This window comes from Bison bison, unplaced genomic scaffold, assembly GCF_000754665.1.
Source record: "Bison bison bison isolate TAMUID 2011002044 unplaced genomic scaffold, Bison_UMD1.0 scf7180017864263, whole genome shotgun sequence".
Classification (NCBI taxonomy): domain Eukaryota; kingdom Metazoa; phylum Chordata; class Mammalia; order Artiodactyla; family Bovidae; genus Bison; species Bison bison.
Window position 1 is genome coordinate 6,648,177 of NW_011494835.1, and position 17,571 is coordinate 6,665,747.

Below are 17,571 nucleotides of genomic sequence, written 5' to 3' on the forward strand. Positions count from 1 at the left end.
TCTCTTCTGTACGCAAACAGTTACATCCACAGACATCTGATGTACCAAATTTCATTTAACTGAATATTCTGCTGCTGCTAAGCTGCTTCATTCGTGTCCGACTCTGTGCGACCCCATAGACGGCAGCCCACCAGGCTCCCCCGTCCCTGGGATTCTTCAGGCAAGAACACTGGAGTGGGTTACCATGAGCTATAATAAAGTTATAATTTTGCAGTGGTTAAAAGAGGGAAATGTTATTGAATTATTTGAACATTGAAATAAAATTACAGGCCATTTGTAAATTTTATGTTTAAAAAGATGTCTTTCTCTTTTTAAATGAAGATTTTCTCCTGAAAAGAAACCAAAGGAACTTTGGCCTCAATAAACACAGCAATGTCCTTACATAACCAAAATACATAACCATAACATTTGATTGAAAATTCAGTACAAATGGAACTGTAGAAGAAGAAAAAAAAAAACCTTTGTTGCCTTAACTGACCAATCAGTGAAGTTATAATAATCATTGTAGATACAGCCCTAATACTTTTCCAAAACTGGGAATTAGGAAAACTATGATATATTTTTAGTTTTTCCTGAGAATTGTGATTAATACATTCCACTTACAGTTTCTCCCTTTTCAAAATAGGACAATACATTTTCTGCCATGAATGAATGAAATTGCAACTCCCAGCCAACAGGTTTTCAGAGCATGTTAAAACTATATAAAAAGGCATGCTGCTGCTAAGTCGCTTCAGTCGTGTCCGACTCTGTGCGACCCCATAGACGGCAGCCCACCAGGCTCCCCCATCCCTGGGATTCTCCAGGCAAGAACACTGGAGTGGGTTGCCATTTCCTTCTCCAATACGTGAAAGTGAAAAGTGAAAAGTGAAAGGGAAGTCGCTCAGCTGTGTCCGACTCTTAGCAACCCCATGGACTGCAGCCTACCAGGCTCCTCTGTCCATGGGGTTTTCCAGGCAAGAGCACTGGAGTGGGGTGCCATTGCCTTCTCTGATAAAAAAGGCATATTAAATGCTTAAAATAGTTATGAAGTGAACAAATGTTGGAGAGCCTGTGAGAAGAGAAATTCTCATATTTTATTGGTGGGTCCCCAAAACTGTACAACCTCTGAAAAAGATAATTGATAAAGATCTTTCAAACTATATTTTGCATATTTGTCTTTGGTTCAAAAGCCCCTCCTCTGAGAATTTATTTAATCTTTTCCACATTCAAAGTGACTTATGAATAAGATTATTCATTACAGAATTGTATGTAACTGCAAAATATCTATCAATAACCAAAACACCCCTTGTAATGCACAGGTAAGATGAAAATCTATAAGGCAGAACACTACTACTTTATAGGCTAGAGAGAGTAATTATAAGTTCATACAGAAAGAACTCTTAAGCTATATAGTCAGTGCAAAAAGGCAATGTGAGGAACATATAGTTTTCCCTTTAGGGTAAAAAAGAGTGAAAATGAGAATATATATTAGTATGTGCTTGTATTTCCATAAAGAAATTCTAGAAGAATGCATAAAAACTAAAAAAAGTGGTTACTTCCAGGCAGGGGGTACAAAGAATGGTATGAATGAGAAGTAGCAACAGGAATTTGATTTTTTACTTTGCAGCTTTTAAATTGATTGTAAAATGAAAGTCAGTTATACTTTATTAACTTTGTTATTTAATCCATTTTGAGTTTTCTGGACCTGCCCCAGTAATACTTCCCCTAGGTTACTTAAGAGTAAGATAAAAGTGTAAAAATAATTATTTTAAAACTAATTTTTACAATTAAACTTGTTAGATTCTATCTACATAATTTCTTACAAGGGTTATAGCTTTATAATGTGTATTTAAAATAGTTTCCTGATTTAGAAAATACAAATACATTTCTTATTTATGGAGTTTTCATAGTAACTGTGCACTGGAAATGGAACTCTTACATTAGATATAAATGCTAAAAGTAGAGTGTCCGAGAAAGCCACATTATGATGTATAAATTGAATGAAACAAAAAAATTAACTATAACTAAGCAATATTACTGCTTTTTTGTTTGCTGTTTAGCTTAGTATCTGATATTCATGCTTTATTCCACCAAGAAGTAGGTTACTTTAATTTCAGTCCCACTTCCCCTCACCATACTCACCCTCCCACTCCATAGACCCAGTGTTTATGTCAAAGATGGTGAATTCTGTGCAATGTTGAGATTCCAGGAGTGGGGTGGGGATGAAGGCGGCCTCCCTCTAGTCATTGTTTGCCCGCAACATGTCCATCACTTGCGCCTTAAGCATCTATCAGATCTGGCCATTTCCTGCTGCTCTGAATGGTCCTCAGGGTGCAGCGAGAATCTTTTTCAAATATGGGAACTCTGCTCAGTTCCTCTGTAGTGTCTGCTGCCTCCTAGACACTGCCAAAAAGTCAGACCTTAGTCTCTATTGCTCTGGAATCCATAAATAACTCTCTCCTCCTCCCGGCTGGGTGAATCTCTTTTTAGTTTTTCAATACTTCTGGGTGATTCTGCTAACTTATCCTGTGCCCAAGTCAGAGACCAAGTCTGTGTGAAAGCTATATGTGGGGCCAGGTCTCCTAATTCTCCCGCTAATATACCCTTTATTATCCATTATCTGCAAAGTAAAATTTACTACATCCTGAAAAACCCAATGGCACCCCACTCTAGTACTCTTGCCTATAAAATCCTATTGATGGAGAAGCCTGGTAGGCTGCAGTCCATGGGGTCACTAAGAGTTGGGCATGACTGAGTGACTTCACTTTCACTTTTCACTTTTATGCATTGGAGAAAGAAATGGCAACCCACTCCAGTGTTCTTGCCTGGAGAATCCCAGGGACAGAGGAGCCTAGTGGGCTGCCGTCTCTGGGGTCGCACAGAGTCGGACACGACTGAAGTGACTTAGCAGCAGAAAAACCCAACACAGCACATGACAAATTATTTGCTTAAATAGAATGTGCTTTTACTTACATGTGCAAATTCATATAAGCCATGTGCATTTAGAATGGCCACCTTTGACTGAGCTCTTCATATGTATAAATTGTGTTGCCAGAAATGTAACATATGTTGTTTCATTGAATGTTCTGCACTACAGATGAGGAGGCTGACATTCAAAGCATTTCCATTAATTTCAGGATGCCTATCTGTGGCAGATCCAGGATTTGAAGCCTAGCCTGACTGAGTCACAGCCTTTAGTCAAATCACTGAGGTCTGCTGTTCCCCTCCACATATGGAGGTGAGCACTGTTTTGCTTTTAGCATATGGACGTCTAAACCTACTGCCAAAGTAATTATGCATTGCTATAAATAATTTTCTAAGTACCATTTATTGCTCAACTTGATACAATGCATCAGTAATGTCACACAACTGAATGTACTTCAGTGTGGGTCCAGGTATATTGACATCTCCCAAAAGGCTGCTTCAGCAATTTATGATTTAGAACCTCTATTACTGTATATCATTTATTAAAATAGTTCTTAACCACAGCACAATATTTCAAAAAACAAAGTTAATGTTTTAAAGTATATTTTATGATATGATTACAGAAGAAGAGATGAAAACTTGCATAACTGTACTTATCCTCTCCAATAAATTTGGAGGTAATAAGACATATATCTTTCTATACTGCTCCCCTCCTTCCAAATTTGTTGTTTCCAAATTCAACATTCCACCAATCAATCATTTTAAATACATTTTATAATGTAAGCCCATTCCTTTTTTACATAACTGGCTTCCATTTCATCAAGATTAAAAACAATTTAGAGTTTGATAGTGTGTCAAGTTTATTAAACAGGACCAGGACTGTTCTCACATAACTGTGTCATTTCTTGAGGCAAGCCCAAGGCCATGATGGCCAATAGGAGCTATGGAGACTCCACAAACATTTGCCCAGCTGGGAACCACCTTTCATCAAGGCCAGGCCTTATTGTAGAGTAGGAACTCAAATGCTTTTTATTAATTGGCCCAGAAAAAGTTTTCAAATACTTAGATCATCTTATTGTTTTGTTAATTCTTTTTAATTAAAAGTACAGCTTCCCAGGACTTTCCTGATAGTCCAGTGGCTAAGACTCCATGCTCCCAAAGCAGGGGACCCAGGTACTATCCCTGGTCAGGGAACTAGATCCCTATGCCACAATTAAGAGTTCATATGCTGCAATTAAAGATTTCACATGCTGTAACTAAGACCTGATACAGCCAAATAAATAAATACTTTTTTTAAAAAAAAGCAGAGCTTCCCAGAATTTAATTGTGTACCATATGAATCACCTAGGAATCTTTTTAAAAAGCAGATTGTGTTTGACTTGGATTGAGGACTGAGGTTCTGCATGTCTTAGGAGCTCCTAAGTGATGTTCATGCTACTGGTCCATGAAACAAGGTGAATAGCAATATGTTCTTTCAGAACATATTAGTGCTTATACCATTGCACTGCCACAGTGCACTGTAGCTCCCCTACCTTGGCTCGTTAATTGTAATCTTTATTTATTTGTCTGCACTTCTTTATAAACTACAATCTCTAGGATATAGAGACTCTTGTATTCTCTGTGCCTAGCAGAAAATTAATATTCAATAAATACTTCTGAATGTCAACCAACCAATGAATAAATGTGTAACAAAGATACACTTTTATACACAGCTTAAACAGATGCCACACTCCTCAAGCTACCTTTTCATAACAAGATCACCAGGCATTGGGATTTTTCAAGATCAGAGCAAAATACAGTTATAATCATGGCTGATGTTTATTGAGTCAGCCATGACTCAATTGAACATTTAATCCCCACAAAGGCCCTTCATAAAGTTATTACAATTCCCATTTTAAAGACAGAAATGGAGTCACAGAAACGTTAAAGACCTTACTGATGTCTATACAGCTAGTCTGTGTCATTGCTGGGATATGCACCTAAATAGTCAGGCTCCACAGTCCACATGTTTAACTACTGCACCATAAATATCAAAAACTGGAACCTCTCTGTGACTTCGTCAAGTTTTTTCATTTTTATATACTTGACATCTGCAGAATGGGGATCAGATATATTCTAAAGGCTACTCTACAGAAACCCTATCTAGTCCATTGGGCATTCTTGGGATTTAATTCTCTTCTCATACTATCCCCCAAATTTATGCCATGAAGCAAATTATAACTTTTCTGGGAAACAAATGTGAATAACAAAAGCTGTACAAAGCTTGTCCACCAGAATAGGACACTATGCTGGCAAAGGGAGGGGGAACAATGAAGGATCAGCACCTACATGAATGTATAGCTTTATTTATAAGAATTCCAAAGAAATGGTATGAGATTCTGGTATTCTCAAATTTGGGGCTTGCCAAGGTTTTAAGTTGCATCCCTAGAAAAATGTCAAGGACCTAATCCACATTCTTGGCTGACATTCCCTTATGTAGGCACCTGAATTAGAAACTTTTGCATAATTAAGGAAAAGTAGAGACTGTGTGCATTTAAATATATCAGCTTGCTTTATTTAAAAGGAGATAATACATACCATTGTTTATTAGGATAAAAAAGTCATACAACTATTTTAAGAGATAAGTCACTATGGGAACCATTTCTATGCTTGAATTTAGAGAAGGGAAGCCTTCTGCTACTGGAAAATTCTCTCAGCTTTTAGCAGCAGTAGATATTATATTATTTTATATTGGACCTTTTTTTGCCTTATATTTAATAAGGTCTCCATGTTACTTAATGGAAAATCTTTCAATATATCATAGAATAACTCATATTTCATATTTAATGATGAAATGGAAATTTTATTGGGTGGAACATCCTCAAAGACAAATAAAAATAATGATGAACTATCTCATCCAGAATGTCATACTTATCTTGACACAACTGGATGGTTTTACAGTCAATGATTCTAAATGTCTGTAAATTTTATTTTTTTCCAGGAAACCATTTTCTAGATTATCAAGCATTAATCAGGTAATTTTTTACCCACAATATTTTCTTACATATTATTGGGAGACCTCCTTCACTGCTCCCCAAAACAGTTATGTACATATTCTAATAAAAAAGTTTTTCCTAATCAGTGGCAAATATTTTCTAGGTTTCCTGAAAACATTAAAGACCATAAATTGTGTTCTATTAACACTTTAGCAATACTTCTCTAACCCCATGTAGCCCCTTTAGCATTGACTTCATTGAACCAGAAAACTACAATTTCAAGATAACAATAAAAGCAACAATGACTATCATTTATTAAGTACTTGCTGTGTAACAGGCTCTGTTCTAAGACTTCACATGAGGATTAGAATTTAGCACAACCAAGGAGAGCCAGAGACAGTGTGAAATCAAAGGTCTCAGATTTGTTTTATTAAAAAAGGGATAATATTTTAAACTGATTATAAGAGTTTCTCTTTTAATCCTCACAACAACCCTATGAGTTTGATAAGGGGCTTTGGATATTGCACAGATCAACTTTCACGTTCTGTAAATCCTCCTTGAATCCACTGTACAGATTAAGAAACACAGTCATTTTCCCCTCTGGTGTCATAGTTAATGAAATGAAATAAGCAATGCACTGAATGTAAATGTATTAATAAGAGCTCAGGAACAACGGTACACATTGGATAAAAAGAGAAAACGGGCTGGCAAAAGAAGTAATAAATATTCAACACTCTAAACCACAAATGCACAAAACACCAGTATTTCCTATAACAATACATTAAAACATCATACGGAGAAGGCAATGGCACCCCAGTCCAGTCCTCTTGCCTGGAAAATCCCACGGACAGAGGAGCCTGGTGGGCTGCAGTCCATGGGGTCTCTGGGAGTCAGACACAACTGAGCGACTTCACTTTCACTTTTCACTTTCATGCACTGGAGAAGGAAATGGTGATCCACTCCAGTGTTCTTGCCTGGAGAATCCCAGGGATGGGGGAACCTGGTGGGCTGCCATCTATGGGGTCGCATAGAGTTGGACACGACTGAAGTGACTTAGCAGCAAAACATCACATTGTCTGTGTTTTTTACAAAATCGCTGGTAGTTTAAATTTGCACTTTATGTAAGCAGTGATATTATAAATACTATATATATATACATGAGGAAGCATGGAACTTAAATATTTGTGTATGCATCAGATGAATATACTGTTGCCATTCATTGCTGTTATTTCTCTTTTTTGTGGGAAGACAGATGAGTAAATTATAGTAATAAAAAAGCAAGCGTGCTTAAGTTAAAGTCCTTGCTTCTGATTTTGGTAGCTTGTTATAGTACACTGGTGTATGAAAGTTAATTATTTAATCAATTAGACTTTCTCTTCATATACAATGGTTATTTCCAGTAAGCACCCTATCTTTATAATGTTAATTAGAAAGGATATAACAAACCAGCAATGAAATAAACTTCATCACTGTATCTGGTAAACACCTGAGGTACGCCAATGTGATCAACTTTCAGTTATAAGCAATTAAGTATATTCACAACAGTACAAACTCTAACACACTATCTTGTGACAAGACTATTGTGGCACTTATTAATAGTTTTTCCTAATTCTGTTCTATAGTTCCTTTGGAAAAATCAGCTCTGTTCATTTAACCCTGAAAACATGCAAACCAGAGACAGAATGGATTTTTTACCTTTTTAAGTAGATTTTTAAAAGACAATCTCCACTCATTATCCCAGGAACTGTGTTCTGTATCAGTAATTTACGTTCTATAATTCCTGAAAGCAAGGCCCTTTCAGCTAAAAAATTACATTATTCATCTTTCATACATAAGTAAATTATTTTCTGTGGTAAAATCCCCAAGGACTTGGCAAAATTTCTGTTACTCAGGTGAGCTGAGAGTAGCTGCTACTTTCTATAAGGTTCAATAATCTTTCTGGCCCTTTGGGAGTACTTAATTTATGCATGCGTGCTCAGTGACTCAGTGTCTTGATTCTTTGCAAACCCACGTACTATAACCCTCCAGGCTACTCTGTCCATGGAATTCTCCAGACAAGAATACTGGAGTGAGTTGCTATTTCCTCCTCCAGGGGATCTTCCCCACCCAGGAATCTCTAACCAGCGTCTCTTGCTTGGCAGGCAGATTCTTTACCACTGAGCCACTTGAGAAGCCCTATGCCTAAATACCCTAAGGAAGCTGAAACAGGTCATTTCTTTACTTCAGTAGCATAGGTTCACATCACCTTTTATATCAATCCGAATTACTCTCCTTAGAAGCAGGTGAGCCTCATTAGCACTGCCACCCAGATAAGGAGGGTAGTGTCCTGACCCTACCCCCATCTGCCAGGCAGCTGCCCTCCCCAACTTGACCATCCATTGGTCCTGACCACACTTGACACTGCAAGTGCTTGGCTTAAACGGGCTTGTCTATTTGCCCTTTTCTATTGCTCAAGTAGAAGTGGAAATCTGCCTGGCATCTCCTTCCTTGGCTCCCTGACCTTCAGGCAGCACAGCTGCCTGAGCTGAGTTAAAAATGGACTGTCGAGCTGGCTTTCTGCTGCTCTGCCTCCCAGTGTCCTTCCACTGATCTGTTTATCACACCTTCCTAACCCCTTCTGCTGTTGTTTTACTTCAAGAGTTTTTAACCTGGCCAGCTGAAACTGCTTCTCAAGGCCCTAACCTACACAGATCCTTGTAGGTTACAGGACTGAGAGCCAAGGGTAGCACCTCCTACTTGTACAAAGTCTTCTCCCTGAAGCATCCCCTCCCTTTCCTCTCGTGAACCACCACTGTCATTGGGAAAGCTCGCTCTGACCAGATCATCTCCTACTGGCACACCAGAGACTGAATAGGCACGCTTAGATACTCTGGAAGAACACAGAACGTGTAGCTTCTTGTTGATGGCTTGTGCCAGGGTATTGACCCTGCCCCACTCCCCTGCTCCATGGTGCGCTCAGGTTCAGAACAGGACATCAAGCTTCACAGGGATATAAAACACTGTATCTTCATTCCTTCAAGCCCCTCAAGACTGCCCATGCCCAAGTTCCTTCCCCTAATGGGGCTGGCCAGGAACTTCTGTCTCTGCGAACCATGACTGCTCCCAGAAACCCAGACGGGTAGTGGAAGCAGCTAAAACCCCACTAATTTTTTTTTTTTAATTGCAGGAAGGGCAGAAGACCTAAACAGACATTTCTCCGAAGAAGACATACAGATGGCTAATAAAACACATGAACAGTGTGCTCAACAACATTCATTATTAGAGAAGTGCAAATCAAAACTACAATGAAGTACCACCTCACACCGATTTGAATGGTCACCGTCAAAAATATATACAAACAATAAGGCTGGAGAGGGTGTGAAGAAAAGAAAACCCTCTTGCATTGTTGGAGGAAATGTAAATTGATATCGCCACTATGGAGATTCTGTTAAAAAAAAAAAAAAAAACTAGGAATAAAACTACCAACTAAAGGTTTTGTTTAGTTTCTTGGCAAACTCCCCTTCATTCAAGCTGCTGGCTCTCTGGAGCCAGGTCTAATTAGAAGAGTAACAGGCTCACCCTTCTCCCGGAGAAAACGCATTAGTCATAGATGAAACGCTAGGAAGGTGCAGAGAAGACCCCAGGCTGGGGAGCCTCGGATGCGGGAAGGCAGGCTAGAGCTGACCCCGTGCGGGAAAGGAGGGTACAGAAACCTTGGGACGCGACGCGAAGTAGAATGAATTCCGTCAGAGGCCAGCACTAAGTGCATAAATGGTGCCCGTTGAACAGCTAAACATATTCAAGCAAAGTGCTCGGCATGTCAGAGCAGAGACTCGGGTCACTGTCAAAGACAAAGTCAGAAAGCTTCCCGCCTCCCCGGGACAGAACTTCACCAAAGCCATCAGGAGCGTGTGTGTGCACACGCTGGGGAGAGGGGCCGCACCAAAGAATCCAGGTTGGTGGCGGAGGCGAGCGATCACTTTGGGGAGAGTCGTGCACCCAGGATTGCACTCGTGGTGACCCGTAGCCCACCCAAGAAACAACAGGTGTCAATCCTACCGCAAACTTTTCCTCAACTGCCAGCGGCTCGCCTAGGGCTGCTGGAAGTGTGCGGGTGGAGATGCAACCGGACCCCGGGGAGGCGGGGCCCGGGCCCGGGGCGGGGCGGTGCAGGTGGGCGGGCCGGGGCCGGGTGAGGAGGCTGGGCATATAAAGTGCTCGCCACCCCCGCGGCGATGCAGCTTAGTGGAGCCTGAACCGCGGGGCGGGACGAGCAAGGTGCCGGTGGCTGCTTGGGCCCGCAGGTCACTGAGCCCCCGAGGGAGGGGGTTCCTGAAGACCAGGCCGGCCTCGATTTACCCGCTGCTGGACCAGCGAGCACGTCGGCCCCGGCGCACCCCCAGCATGTGAGGCCAGGGGCTGCCTGGGTGGGAGGAATGGGGGCGGGGGTCTCCGCTCCTCTGGGCTCAGGGGTGAGCTCCGCGGGGCGAATCGGTTCCAAGTTTTGCCAACTTTGAGTTAGTTGATTGTGGCTGTTGGCGTCTTTGCTCCCGGGGTTTTGTGAACCTGAGTTGCAGAGGCCGAGTCCACCCTTTTGGAAAATGAATGCCTCTCCTTGTTCGCTCCGGGGACGCTGGGCATTTTAGGAGCTCCTGCACGTCTTGCTTGCTTTTGCAAATCGGTCCTTCTTGCCTCCTTTTTCTAGCGCCCCGGAAAGGCCGTTCCGCCCCGCGAGGGAAACAGAGCCGTTGACCATGGTTGCAACTGGCAGTTTGAGCAGTAAGAACCCGGCCAGCATTTCAGAGTTGCTGGACCATGGCTTCTACCCGGGGAGCCTGCTAAATGGTGAGTTTCCCAACCGCCTCCCTTTCTTCCCTCCAAAGGCCGCCTTCCCTGGGTGGATTGAGATTGGCGGGCATGCCTGTCGACCCTCTCCTTGAATTTTGGAGATGCGATAAAATCCATCTTAAAGAGATTCTTTAAAACAGCATCTTCTGTCTATGATAGTGAGAATCAAAAGAAGCAAAAGATAAAATCCCAAGGGATACCTGGTCTAGTCTGTGGCTGATAGACTCCTTGGGATTAAAAACTATACAGGTCCCTACCCGACATGGTTGTGAAGTTATGATGAATTTTAAGTATACAGTTACGTGTGTTTTGACAAATGCATTCACCTGTGTAACTAGTACCATCACCTTCTGCCCCCAAAGCCCCACATACCCATTTGCTCTACCCACTCTACCTCTCCCCTGTCTCCAGGGAAACACTGATCTGCTTTTTGTCACTATAGATTACTTTTACCTCTAGGACTACATGCAAATAGATCGTGTAATATGTACTCTTTGTATCTGGTTTCTTTCCCACAGCCTAATGATTTTGAGATCCATTCCATGCTGTTGATTCTATCAGTATGTGTTCCTTTTGGTTGCTGAGTAGTATTCTATTTGTGGATATACCCATTATTTCATTTTTTAATGCCAAAGGGAAGCTTTAAAAATGCAGTGATGCTGAACATATTGTCTTGTAATTTTAAACAGTTTCTAAATTAACATGTTGTGCTGCCACTAAGGATCTGTGTGGACATAGATCAATTGCTTAAGATCGTTTGGGCCTTCCTCATTTAGAAGGTGAAGTGGTTGATGATCTAATTTTATAAGCCAAAGCTCTAAAATTCTCTGTCTTCAACATAGATTTAAAAAAAGAGCCTTATAATTTGGAGTGCATTTGTTTTATTTATTAAAAAACACACACACACACACTGTGACCTAAGTGTGTAAGGGATATAGTAGCCAACAAAGGTGCAGAAGACTTCAGGCAGGGAGCCCACAGGGCATCTGCCTGTGACCTGCTCAGTTGACTGTGTGTGTGGTATGGCATCCTGCCAAGGGGTAGGATTAATTTGGAAGGTAGGTGACCAAATGCAGAGCTATCTCTTTTCCTTTGAGCAAATCTAATTTTGTTTTCCTAGGACTATTTTGTTTTGCTTGGCTCCAAAAAAAAAAAACCACCCAGCCAGTTATAAATATCCTTGCGAACCTCAGAAGTCTTCTCTGTGGGCAATTTTTAATCAAAGAGGTTGAAGCTAAAATAGGGATCTACAGGTCATTCCAGTAAAGACTTTTAAAGAAAACACAAATTTAATTGATGTTTAATATAGCTCATCATCAAGGTCATTTTAAGTTCATCACTAAAGAATAATAGCAAAAACAGAAAAAACTGTTTTATAAGAATAAATGAGTGAATTCTTAGAAAGTAATAATCCTTAGTCCAAAAATATTATTAACATTTTTAGTCCAAACCTAATGCATAGTCTCTATAAAAGGAAACTTGAAACCCCCCATAAGCAAATCAGGGAGCAAGATAGAAAAGAAAATCACTAGTATTCGAAAATAGCCATGAATAGATTTGGTTACATAGTCTTTAAGATTGTGTGTGTGTATACACATATAAGTTTATTGAAAAATGGTTATAGCCTACCTACCCTATTTATCAAAACCTTTATTTCATAGATGAACTTTCAGTCTCAGGTCAGTTGATTTGCTTTATTACTCAGAAAGTTAACAGCAAAGTGAGATCAAATGACTTCCAAACAAATATTAGAACAAGTAGATCTGATAGATAGAAATAAACAGTGTTGCCAAATCTGGGTGTGTTTTTCCTGCCCCTGGGTTTGTTTGTTTGTTTTAATCTTAAACTTCCATTTTCCACAGATTTTGACTACTGGGATTATGTTGTTCCTGAGCCCAACCTCAATGAGGTGGTATTTGAGGAGACAACTTGCCAGAGTTTGGTTAAAATGCTGGAGAACTGTCTGTCCAAATCTAAGCACACCAAACTTGGCTGCTCCAGAGTCCTTGTTCCTGAAAAACTGACCCAGAGGATTGCTCAAGACGTCCTGAGACTTTCCTCCACAGAGCCCTGTGGTCTGCGGGGCTGTGTTATGCACGTGAACTTGGAAATTGAAAATGTATGTAAAAAGCTGGATAGGATTGTGTGTGATTCTAGCGTGGTGCCCACCTTTGAGCTCACCCTTGTGTTTAAGCAGGAGAACTGCTCATGGACGAGCTTCAGGGATTTTTTCTTTAGTCGAGGTCGCTTCTCCTCTGGCCTCAGGCGAACTCTGATCCTGAGCTCAGGATTCCGACTTGTTAAGAAAAAGCTTTACTCCTTGATTGGCACAACAGTCATTGAAGAGTGCTAAAAGGGAAGCTCTTGAAAGAGTCCTTTTTATGGTTGGGTAATAAAAACTTCACAGCCGCCCAGAGTCATTGTAGTTTGCCTTGCCTGCTCTCCGCAAGGCACACCAAGCTGAAATCATCTTCCTTGGGTTTCATATTCACAGCCACCCCAACTGAAGGGCTTATTTGGGGCTGTTGAGAGATGACCAGCGAGAGAATACATTGTCTGAATTTACCACAGTTTTTATAAAATGGAATGGAATAGAATAAGAAAAGAAGCAATACACTTTAGTTTTTTATTTGACTCCACAAGTGTTCCAGGTAGTCTTGCCAATAGACTGTAGAAACCCACTTTGCCTAGTTTGATTTTCATATGGCTTTTTTTCTATAAGTTTTCAGTGTGATCCTCTCAATCACAGAATCTTATATGAATGCTTTTTAGCCCATCGAAATTTCCAAAAGCCCATACTACCCATTTCCTGCCCCTACTCAAAGTTGAAGAGTTCTTATATAGGAGTATAAAATTAATCAAGTGGGTGAGCTTAATTAGATCCTAACCTCATGCAAAAGTGAATAAGGAATCTTGCATTGGGAACAGAGTCACAAACTTCTGTTTCTTTGCATCCTCTCCACTCTTCTGTTTCAAAGAGGTGGCAAAAACTTGAACTACCATTTCAGTAACCACAGTATTGTTTTAAATAATATGGTACAATACCTGCTCAGTTTTTCTAGTTCATAAGTATTTAATTTTATCTTTAAACTAGAAAAATGGAAAATGCTGATTTTTTTGCATGTAGTTGATTCCTCTTCTATTGAGTGAATGGTGAGTGTATGCAAGGATAAGTGAGTTCAGGTTCCTTTCACATTCACTTGATAATCTAGCTTCATTTTACTTTTACATATACTTAATCTCAGATATCACCATCTCACCATATCAGTGTTATCTCATCCTTGGCCTTTCCTGGGAACTGAAGGAAACTTCTTTAACCTGAAAATTCAAAGATAGCTACACACCATTACTTTCCATTTTTAAGATGGGCATATTTACAAGGTCTCCTTTGGCTATGGATATCTGGTCTATGGGGTTCCCAGGTGGTACTAGTGGTAAAGAACCCACCTGCCAATGCATAAGACATAAAAGACTTGAGTTTGATACCTGGATTGGGAAGATCCCCTGGATCATCCCACTGGCATGGCAAACCACTCCAGTATTCTTGCCTGGAGAATCCCATGGACAGAAGAGCCTGGCAGCCTACAGTCCATGGGGTCACACAGAATTGGACATTACCAAAGCGACTTAGTGCACACACACATCTAGTTTATAGTACAGACTAGAGAATGAAAATTGTGATCTAGATAACCAGTGCATGCACACCCAGCTTTCTTCATCCTTGGACACCTGTACCCAGGGAACAATAAAGGCCTTTAATTTTTTCTCTTGTTCCAACTAGCTAGATCTTTATCTTTTAATGCTAAGGAGAAAGCATAGCGTCCACGTTATAATGTTTGTTCAGGAAGACCTTCACATCCTTGCTGTTGGTCATGGATAAGGAGCTTATTTAGGTCTCCTGCCCAAGCTATTGGCAGGAGTTTACATACCTGAGGCCGGCATTGTAGGGACCATGGCTTCAACCTAGTGTAATTCAAAAGCAGGTGTGATCCTGTTTCTAATCCCATAAATGATCTAAAATTTCACTATTCAAATCAGCAAGTGTTCCAACAAACGGAACTCTTCAAGTGCTTGGAAAGATAGCGCAAAGCCAATCTTAACGACTGGGCCAAGATCAGTTGAGTTGGTACTGCATGTCTGTTATTGCCTAGGGCTCTGAAGGTCGTGATTCTGTGGGTGAGGAATCTGGCCTGCATGTAGAATTGTTGTCCTTTTCCCACTAACAGTTGTCTTTGACTCTCTTGTCTTTTATACTCACAAAATAGTGATGGCTTTATAGAGACCCTTAAATTAATATTCCTGTTAAAGGAAATTAAGTTTGTCAATTTTGACAATAAAGCAGCATATATTTTTAATTCTCTTGTCTACTTTGTCTTTTCTGAGTTATGCAATGATCACCTTAAAATATATTTGACAGTATTTGAGGGAAGCTTTTAGAACAAGTATTTATCTCCATTTTGACAAAGGCTATTTGTACCCTTTATTATAACATTCTAGTTGTAAATTGCATGTGCTTATGTGTCAGACTTTATTCTTTGGGGCTCCAAAATCACTGCAGATGGTGATTGCAGCCATGAAATTAAAAGACGCTTACTCCTTGGAAGGAAAGTTATGACCAACCTAGATAGCATATTGAAAAGCAGAGATATTACTTTGCCAACAAAGGTCCATCTAGTCAAGGCTATGGTTTTTCCAGTAGTCATGTATAGATGTGAGAGTTGGACTTTGAAAAAAGCTGAGCACCGAAGAATTGATGCTTTTGAACTGTGGTGTTGGAGAAGACTCTTGAGAGTCCCTTGGACTGCAAGGAGATCCAACCAGTCCATTCTAAAGGAAATCAGCCCTGGGTGTTCATTGGAAGGACTGATGCTAAAGCTGAAACTCCAATATTTTGGCCACCTCATTCGAAGAGTTGACTCATTGGAAAAGACTCTGATGCTGGGAGGGATTGGAGGCAGGAGGAGAAGGGGACGACAGAGGATGAGATGGCTGGATGGCATCACCGACTCGATGGACATGAGTTTGAGTAAACTCCGGGAGTTGGTGATGGACAGGGAGGCCTGGCATGCTGCAGTCCCATGGGGTCGCAAAGAGTTGGACACGACTGAGTGACTGAACTGAACTGACTAATGTATCAAAGAGTCATTCACTTCATAGTTCTTCAAATACAATAATACTTTTCACTGGAAGACATTAATAATTTAAGCTCCTTTGGCTACTGTCTTAAAAAAAAAACTCACTGTGTATAGGCTTTTTGTATAGTTTTCCTAATAGCCGGATACAAATACATCAGATGGTAAGACCAGTGTATATTTTAATTTTTACCAGAATATCCTATTAGAGCAACATATCTCTAATTCCACAATTATTCATCAATTTGAATTTTTAATCTTGTCCACCTATTTTTTGTCTCCTCAAATATATGTCATTAGTTCGGATTTCTGACACTATATAACCTGCATTTAATAAGACTTGCTACATCTAGGCTGCCTAACTGAGGTGCTTTACATAAACCATCTCATTTACTCCTCATATCAGCCCTATGGAATGAGATCATTATCATGTCCATCTTATGGCTAAATGAGTAGACACAGAGAGGTTAAGTAACTTGCCCAACACACCAAGTTATGCAAGAGAGCCAAGGTATAAAACCAAGCTGCTTTGCAGGGACTTCTCCGGTGGTCCAGTGGCTGGTCAGGGAGCTGGATCCCGTGTGTCACAGCTAAGAGTTCGAAAGTCCCAACTGAAAGATCTCCACAGGCTGTAACCAGAGAGGATTCTGTGTGCCACAATTAAGATGAATTGCAGACAAAAAAAAAAAAGCTGGTTTCAGAAGCTGTGCTCACAATGCTGCCTCCAACTGCTCTAGGCAGCATAGACATCTTATCTGTATCAGTGAAGGACTATAAAAACAACATCAGAAACATTTGCCCTTAAGTTCAAAGAATTCTTAATGTGATTTCTTTTCAGGTAGAAAAGAATGAGGAAACTCCTGACAGTATTCACCATTCACTGGAACAGAGCTGTGCCTAGAATAAAAATCCTAAATATTTGAAAAGACATGCGTTTCAATCCTGGCACCGTTACACCTGTTTTTTGCAGTTGACCTGGTTACTTTCTCACGTACCTTCATGCACTTGAGTCTCAATTGTCTGTATCGGTTTAAACAAGTGATAATAAAACCAAACGTCCAAGGCTCACTAGGAGCAGATGAGGAGGGAGAGATACACGAAAATGTACTGGGAGGAGGATCATGGGATGTTTAAAATCCCAGACTCCTGCCTAGACTCTGCCATTGATTATGGACTCACAGTGCTCTACTCGGTCCTCCACACCTGGCACAAACTCGAGATAAGAGAGACTGTGAAGGATCTTGTGAGAAACTTGGGGCCAGGTGTGGAAGTAATGTATATAACGTCTGTCTACATCCCCTGTAGAACTCAGTCATATGGACTCATTCAATTGCAAGAGGGGCTGGGAAATGTGGTAGCACAGTATGCCCAGAAGGAAATAGGCTTTAACTGAAAACAGAATTTCTGCTACACAGAAAGTGATGAGTTAGTCTGTAAAACAATAGCCCAGACACAGACCTACACATATGTATTTGCAAAGCTGATTTATAACAGAGTTGGCACTTTAGATCAATGAACAAATAAATGATGGTGTATTCCAATAAAGGGAACTATAATAATTATCTATGTGAAAAAAAAAAAGAAATTGAATACATACATGGCAAGCATGAAAATCAATTCCAGGTTGATTAAATAATTAAATGTGAAAGGGAAGCTTTAAGATGACAATATATTTTTATGATTTTTGAAGTAGAAAAGGATTTCTTAAGATTCAAAGAAATCCTTCAAACTTT

At 40.3% G+C, this 17,571-nt stretch overlaps 1 protein-coding gene and 1 long non-coding RNA gene across 3 annotated transcripts in view; one reads left to right on the forward strand and one right to left on the reverse strand.

Annotated features, from left to right (window-relative positions):
* LOC104994647 overlaps positions 1-9,985 on the reverse strand; it is a 44,617-nt gene extending 34,632 nt beyond the window's left edge. For both annotated transcript variants that reach the window (XR_825971.1, XR_825972.1), the window contains exon 1: positions 9,918-9,985. This is a non-coding gene — a long non-coding RNA (uncharacterized LOC104994647). The remainder of the gene's footprint in view (positions 1-9,917) is intronic.
* A 112-nt stretch (positions 9,986-10,097) lies between these two features.
* On the forward strand, positions 10,098-15,061 carry DDIT4L (DNA-damage-inducible transcript 4-like). Its single transcript, XM_010848294.1, has 3 exons — positions 10,098-10,264; positions 10,564-10,703; positions 12,569-15,061. The coding sequence occupies exons 2-3, from the start codon at positions 10,613-10,615 to the stop codon at positions 13,057-13,059; spliced, it is 582 nt and encodes a 193-aa protein (XP_010846596.1). The 5' UTR covers positions 10,098-10,264; positions 10,564-10,612; the 3' UTR covers positions 13,060-15,061.
* Positions 15,062-17,571: the final 2,510 nt, after the last annotated feature.

What these genes read in the sequence shown, in the direction of transcription:
- DDIT4L (XM_010848294.1), top strand. Translation starts at nt 10,613, where the DNA reads ATGGTTGCAACTGGCAGTTTGAGCAGTAAGAACCCGGCCAGCATTTCA. An exon ending in CCCGGGGAGCCTGCTAAATG is followed by an intron (nt 10,704 to 12,568) that starts GTGAGTTTCCCA and finishes CATTTTCCACAG; the next exon opens with ATTTTGACTACTGGGATTAT.